The sequence below is a fragment of the Nannobrachium achirus genome, assembly GCF_963921795.1.
Source record: "Nannobrachium achirus genome assembly, chromosome: 1".
Classification (NCBI taxonomy): domain Eukaryota; kingdom Metazoa; phylum Chordata; class Actinopteri; order Myctophiformes; family Myctophidae; genus Nannobrachium; species Nannobrachium achirus.
In genome coordinates this window covers 35,097,234-35,104,928 of record NC_137810.1, presented here as the reverse complement: position 1 = coordinate 35,104,928, position 7,695 = coordinate 35,097,234, and the positions used below count along the sequence as shown (strand labels likewise).

The window sequence follows — 7,695 nt, the reverse complement described above, 5'->3', positions numbered from 1 at the left end:
TTGGTGTTGACTGTTAAGTGTCTCAATACAATGCAATATGTAAAGCACTTGAATGCCTTGTTGAAATCTACTACGAATAAACTTGCCTTATGCCTACTGTCAGCATCACCTTGTCAGTATGTTATTGCCAAGGAAGATGGCAGCAACAATCAGATGTTCCATTTGATCAAATTATCTCATGTGAGAAGCAATTCTTATGGCTGAAAGGTCTTTTTTGCCACTTGTGAATGACATTCAGCATTCTCAAATTCACCCCTGGATTTGAGGCAAATGGATATCAAAACTGATTTTTTGAAGAGAGAGAGATTGAGAGAGAGAGAGAGAGAGAGAGAGAGAGAGAGAGAGAGAGAGAGAGAGAGAGAGAGAGAGAGAGAGAGAGAGAGAGAGAGATTTACTTTTAGGTCTACTTTTGATAATATTACATACACCAAAGACATTTTCTCAACTTAAAAACACTGTTGGTGTTAGTTATATGCGTGTTCAATGGCAGCAGACTGCAGTAGGCCTGCACAATCATTCATTTATTATCATGCTACTAGGCTACTAGGATTACTGCATAGGCCTACTACTACTACTACTACTACTACTACTACTACTAAGGGTAATAATAATACAAATAATAATAATAAAATAATTATCGTCAACCTCACCCTCATTCTCATCATCATTATCAGCTAACAAGTCTACTCTGTCCTCCACCCTGCTGTCTACAATCTACATTCTTGGCCCCGTATGACCCCGCCTATACAGGCAGCTGGGTTGGCCAATAGGGATAAATATAGCATTATATTCGTTCTGGACCCTCCCTCTGCGATCCGTACTTCCTCCGACCCTGAAGTTTAACCACTAGCGCCTAGCAGTCTAGCAGAGCAGCGTCCACCGTACACTACACAAGGAGCCGGGTGGATGGGTTGTCAGTTAGGGGTCCTTGTAATTTAAACATAATAACTAATTTATAGGCGATCGCACAAGCATTGCTTGCCTACGTTAGTGCGAGTCGTGGGTATCATGGCTTCATTGGCTTGTGCGACCAGCCCAGATGACACGCGGCACGCCGAGAAGGAATTCCAAAAGGTTATTGCTCAAATCGGTGGCAAGGAGAGGATTTATTTGGTAAGCAACGCATTCAGACCCGAGGAGAAAGGCGAAGCTGGGCTGTTACAGGAGTTTATCCGCAGCATATTTCCAGCAGAAGACGGCGCTAACCTTGCCGACAGCAGCAGCAGCAATGGACAGCAGCTCTCTGCATCTCCAAAAAGCCCCAGTGCCGGTGACCATATTAGTGAAAACTGCATTTGCCACGCGGCTGTCGGTAAGGCTATGAACGCGGAGAACGAAGGGGCTGCGGTGTCAACGAGGCCAATGGACTTGGCATTGAGAGCCCAGCCGGTGGGGGAGGATAACGTTCAAAGGACCACGGCGACAAGCATGAACCTCAGTAGCCTGAAGCGAACAATAGACTGTCCGATCATAGTATTCCTGTTCAGGCAGGAGTTTCTCAAGGGGGGCTCAGCCTCAAACGAGCGGTGCTTGAAAGAGATCCTGAAGGACGTGAGAGCACGCACCAAACGTGCCGGCGCGCCGCCGGCGCTGATGGGGTTAATACGCGCCACGGCGGAGAGCGTGGAGACCGCTGAGTGCGTGGGACTCCTGGAGAGGCTGATCCGCTCAGTGTTTCGGAAACATTCTCCTGATGCAATCTGGGTCGGAAGTTTCATTCCCAAGACTGAGGGCAAAATACTCGCCATCAAGATCAATGCCTGCAAAGTGTTGCATTCATCTCAGTCATCAGGTGTAATATAAAACTGCCACTGTTTGACGTGATTTCAGGTCAGGTTATCTAGCACCTGTGTTACTGTACCCGTTATACCCTAGGCCTAGGCTATATTAAATTATCATGGATTTGAGCTAGTCCAATGTAGGTCAATGAAATCCATGACACTCACAAGACCTGACATTTTTTTGCACGTTTTCCCAGGCTTGGGTGCAATGGACCCCTGAAACAATGGGGCCATTCATGTAGCAATATGCCCCATGGATGAGCTGCCAAATCATAGTGCCAAATTGTTAAATGTTTCTTATTGCCTTTTTCAGATAATACCAGGGATAGAGGGAACACGCTTTGGTGGCCATTTCAATGTTTTTCCTGGGCTCTTGGAAGAAGACCTAGTGGCCAAGCCAATAGCCCTTCAACCAATAGGCGAAGAGGTACCGTACATGCACCATCCTATTTGTAAATGCTGGGGATTTATTCTTCTTTGCAGACATTATGTTTAAAATTGAAAAATCCCCTTTTGTGTAGACTACTAATTGCCTGAATAAAGAAGGTGCTGGAGCGGATGATTGGAGCCTTTTTACTTTAATAGCAGTGTACAAAGCACAGAAAAACAAACGTTTCAATGTCAGATTACATCTTTGTTTGGTTATCATGAACTGACATAAAAACAAAGTTTGGATGTCAGATTACATATTCGTCAGGAGTCAGGACATCATGAGCCGAGAAGATGTAACCTCCTGACATAGAAAAGTTGTAGTTTTTTTTCTTTGCTTTGCCCCCTGCTATTAAATAAAAGGGCTCCAATCATCCGAGTTGCTCCAGCGCCCTCTTTATTCAGTAAAGTTATATATGTCCGTTCCTGAGAAGCATAGAATCAGCCTGATTTCGGCTTGAGATGCGGTAGAGAGATGTAGTAATTTGTCATTGGTTTAACCGTTAAGTCATTTCATTGACAGGGAAGCCAAATAATATATTATGTTGTCGCTGCTTAATAGTCTGCAACTCCCATTTTCCTTCACGTTAATACCAATAATGGAACATAATGTTGGTGTGTTTGTTTTTCAGGTGACACAGGAACTATAGAGGAGGGGATTCCTCTCAGAACGGATTCCTTGTCTCCTGGACCTCATGTGGACTGTGAAACAGCTGACAGTTAACAGTGTGGCATAAGACTCATTTGCTTAACTTTCGCCTGATCACTGTGTGTACTCAAGGATCAGACACTGAACAGTTTTCCTCAAGCAACAGGCGGCGCTAAGGATTCTTCTGTGCAGTCGTCACTTGAGACAGACTTGCTTTAGGTGTTTGTCCAGTCACAGGGGAACATATTTATGCGTCACAATACCTGTTCTACTAGATGCCTTAGAACAATTTAAAACAACAACAACCTTTCTAGCGATCATAGTTATAGTTTACTTATGTGTAATGTCAGGCAAGGGCTGTCCTTGACTAAAATTCTAATAATCATAGGAATTTGTTGTCGATTGTTGTTTATTAGCTGATTTACAAATCTGTAAAATTGTGTTTGCTGCGTACAATCGTGCCGAAACCAGCTTTTTTTTTTAGGGTTGATGATGAGGCTATTGAGAATAGACTAAGGTGATCTCACCCAGGTGCTGGACAAACAGGGATGCAACATGAAAGTATAAAGTGAAGTCTGCAATACAATTTTGTTCTTAGCTAAACGTGTTTGTTTATTGTTTATCTAAATCTCCTGAAGAAGACCCAGCAGGTTCGAAAGCTTAAGCAATAAACAAACTTGGAGTGGAGAAAAAACATTTTTTGCAGACTTTAATACTTTCCCGTTATCACAATGGCCATTGCCCTATACTGATAGGATAAAGGGTTATAGAGGGTATGCGCATGCATAAAGTGAATGGCAAATCGAGTGGTAAAGTGAGTTTAATGCAATCAGATAGGACTTTTCTGTTTGGATGTATGGGCTGTCAAGGACAGAAATATATTTTTTTGCCACTCAGTGGGCATTCCTGCATAACTTCTGGGTATGATGATGATGTCATGTGCATACCCTCTATAGAGTAGTGAAGTGTGATGTAATTTACACATCCTAACTGGTTTTCTTCCCCCATTCTGAATTCCCATAGACCTTTTTCATATCGCGTCATATAAGAACTGTGTTCCAATTATAAACAAATTATCTCAGCGGTTTGACTCCTATGGATATTAAGAATCAACTGATGGTGAGAAAACGCTACTGTCGCCGAATTTGTTACATTTTCGCTAGAAACAGGCTTTATCAAATATGAGTGACTGACTAAACCACACAGAGCCACCTCGCCGAAAATATCGCAAAGACCGTTTGTTTATTTTTGGACCGCAATGCTTATATGAGATGATTTTAAGAGATGACTCAATGTTATTCTCCATAGAGAATTACTTCCTTGGAACTGGGGGATGAGCGAGTCACGTCATGACTTCGTTACTGTATTATGTTGTTGTTATTGTTATGACTAATCAACTAACAACGTCTTTGTTCAACTAAGACCAAACTGACCGATTAATCAGTTATTCATCTATGATGGGACAGCCCTACACCACAGTACACCCTGAAAGTAATATCTCACCCTATCCAATAGCTTAGGCCTGAACTGGAGTACACTTCCTAAGGGAGAACTAATGGACAGTATATTAGAGGAACTTATTCTAATGTTTACCTATGATGTATAGGAATTTAGTCTCTGAATATGAACTATTGTGCCTTTATATTAAAATCATTGATTTTTGGAGTTTACATACTGTAATAACCCTTGCACCATAGCTATAGAACATTCTGTTAATATGTATTTATGATTCTGTACAGGATATCCATTGTTTTTTAAATTCTGGAATAAACATTTTAATTGTACTGTTGTAACGTCATGTCAAAATACCTGTGTGGTAGAAGTGGTGGGAGATCAATTACAAATGCCATACATACACCATACATACAAGAGTCTTTAAAAAGAAAAAGCACAAGATATTGGGTAGATGACTGGGGAAGCCAGAGTCCTTATAATACATTTGTCAGCGTAAACCTAATCAGTTGCTTTTATAGATATTCACTAAGCAGAATAGCTGTACAGGAACTTTGCTTATATTTATGTAAAACAACTCTGTATGATTGTCGAGATCCCATGTGCTTTTAAAAGTCTCAAATGGGGATTGTAATAGAAAAATGACATAGACTTTTAATAAACATAGTTGTTACACCACAACTAGTTTAGCTTAAAATGATAACACAATCTAAAGCTGTAATTGTCATAAAAGAAATGTTCATTAGTCATTATAGCCTTGATAAAATCACAAAAGTAGCCACAAATGAAATGTGCAGGTGCTTATAGAAGAGAGAGAGGGGAGAGACCATGGGAGAGACTGCTGGTAAAACAACTGATTCATGCGAGACTGGCTTTAGAGAAGCCGGTTCAGGGACTGACAGGATTTATGTTAAATTCTATATTTACCTTAAAACAAAACAAGGCAATTCGTGAATATACTTCATATAACAGCTAGTTGCGGCTTACCTTGTTGCGAGAATGCAGGGTGATTTAATGCAGTTTGTTATTATTGTTTCTAATCAGGCTTAACATCGGACGTCCCAATAGTGGGTCCGTTTGACAGGAACTTACGTCACTGAACAAAGCAGCGTCAAACAGCGGCTGTATTCTTGTGCCACTCTGTCTTCTGTTGGTAGATTTATCATAAATAACATTTCATTAGTTTCTACTCTGTAAACCCCGTGGAGAAATTAAAAGGCACCAAAAACGAGAAAACAGTGGCGTTGAGGAGGGACTGACGAGCCGAACATGATAACATCCGCCGGTAAGAGATAGTAATTGCATGTAATTTACCTAGCTAACGTTTCTGCTAACACCGTTAGCCCCCATTGAATTAGCTGAGTCACACACAGCAAGGTGTTGAGTTTAGCCAGTGAACGACAATGAATGTATACCGGCACATTCCCAACAATTTTGTAGTTGTTTACACAAATACTCTGGTTAAATTCGTTTTTTTTAATGTACTGTATGTCATCATATAAAGTTTAAAAGGCACTGTAGCAGAATGACAACAGCAGCACACCGATACAGCTCATCCTGTTAGCAACATCATTATCATATACACTAAAAACTTTCACATGTTTCAATATAGGATGTTGATTTTGCTAACATAATAAACTGTAACGGCCTGCTGCTGTCACATAATATAAAGTATGTGAATGTTTTAGGTCAGGATATTGATGTTGCTGACAATGAGCTGTAACGGTGTGATGTCACCCTGCTAGCATGTTACAGACACGATAGCGGATTATGCAGCATAATAACTGAATGACTCAATTATATAAATGTCTCACTTCTTGTTCAGCTGGGATTATTTCACTCCTGGATGAGGAGGAGCCTCAGCTCAAGGTAATCACTTGTTTTGGGTTGCTTTCTAAGCCTTACTAAACGAATAAATGCATTTGTGGCGTGTTTAAAGTGAGGCATTGCCTTTCCCACAATAAAAATGTATCGAGCTAGAAACACACACACACACACGCACACACACACACACACACGCACACACGCACACACACGCACACGCACACGCACACACACACCTCTGAACACAAGTAGTCCCTCCTCCTAGCTTTGATTGATTGAAGACTTTATTAGAAGTTTGTATAGGAAAAGGTATATGACACTAGTACAGTTCACTGGTACAAAGTCATCTTAAAGGATAAACACCACAAGAAAGCCTCTAGGCTTGTTTAAATTGGGGTCCTTTTTTAACTTGTATACAAACAAACTCCAACCATGCTTGACTGGTGTTTCTGTGTTTGGTTGCAGGAATTTGCTCTGCAAAAGCTTGATGTCATTGTCAATGACTTCTGGGCAGAGATCTCTGGATCTGTTGACAAAATGTAAGTTGATGTCTGGTGACAAAAGATCAGGTCTAGTATCTAAAAGGCCACAGGTTTTGTTTATAGAATGTATTTGTTTGTTTGGCTATTCTAATGTGAACTATTATAATCTCTGTTCAGCGAGGTCCTGTATGAGGATGAGTCATTTCGAAGCAGAGAGTTTGCTGCCCTGGTGGCCTCCAAGGTCTTCTACCATCTTGGGGCGTTTGAGGAGTCGCTGAACTACGCTTTGGGGGCTGGAGACCTCTTCAATGTCACAGATGAGTCAGAGTATGTGGAGACCATCATTGGTGAGTGTTCAAATAAAGCAATGTCTTATGTATCTTATTCCATTATTTAGCATATGTATTGTGATTGTTGTCTCCACCAGCCGAAGGCTGAGGTAGAGTATGTTTTCCCCTCCGTCCGTCCGTGCGTCCGTCCGTCCGTGTGTCCGTGTGTCCGTGTGTCCTCGCAGTTTGTGTGCAGCTAATCTCAGTCGCCGTTGGCCCGATCGCTGCCAAACTGAGCACACACACTCCCTGGATGCCAATCTAGAACCTCTGCCCCACATTTTTCAAATCAGCCTCATGGTGGCGCTATAACAAGCCGATTTGTGTGGCCTGGTTGTTACCTAACCTCGCCTCACCAGGCTTTCCTGAGAGAAAGCCTGGTATTCGTTTACTAAACAGGTCGTCTGATCCGGTCTAGACCGGATGATATCTTACGTCATTTTGTATTCAAAACGGACTACACTTTGGCCGGAACTACCGACCGGAATCAGTTTTATCACAGTTGGCGCATGCGCAAAACCAGGTTAAAACTGATTCCGGTCGGTAGTTCCGGCCAAATTGTAGTCCGTTTTGAATACAAAATGACGTAGGACGTCATCCGCTCCCGACCGGATCAAAAGCCCGAAATTGGAAGCGATCCCAGGCTAGTTGTTACCAGCTAATCTCCGGCGCCGTTGGCCCGATCGCTGCCAAACTGAGCACACACACTCCCTGGATGCTAATTCAGAACCTCTGCCCCACATTTTTTA

The 7,695-nt window shown here is 42.0% G+C and overlaps 2 protein-coding genes across 2 annotated transcripts in view; both read left to right on the top strand.

The window, feature by feature from the left end:
• Positions 1-862: 862 nt before the first annotated feature.
• Positions 863-4,643, top strand: LOC308289821 (uncharacterized protein C2orf72). Its single transcript, XM_080731588.1, has 3 exons — positions 863-1,792; positions 2,095-2,208; positions 2,843-4,643. The coding sequence occupies exons 1-3, from the start codon at positions 1,009-1,011 to the stop codon at positions 2,932-2,934; spliced, it is 990 nt and encodes a 329-aa protein (XP_080587714.1). The 5' UTR covers positions 863-1,008; the 3' UTR covers positions 2,935-4,643.
• Positions 4,644-5,434: 791 nt separating this feature from the next.
• Positions 5,435-7,695, top strand: part of psmd1 (proteasome 26S subunit, non-ATPase 1) — a 59,106-nt gene continuing 56,845 nt past the window's right edge. The window contains exons 1-4 of the mRNA XM_080735545.1: positions 5,435-5,596; positions 6,137-6,180; positions 6,601-6,674; positions 6,795-6,964. Of these exons, the coding sequence (XP_080591671.1) occupies positions 5,581-5,596; positions 6,137-6,180; positions 6,601-6,674; positions 6,795-6,964 (304 nt within the window). The 5' untranslated portion in view covers positions 5,435-5,580. The remainder of the gene's footprint in view (positions 5,597-6,136; positions 6,181-6,600; positions 6,675-6,794; positions 6,965-7,695) is intronic.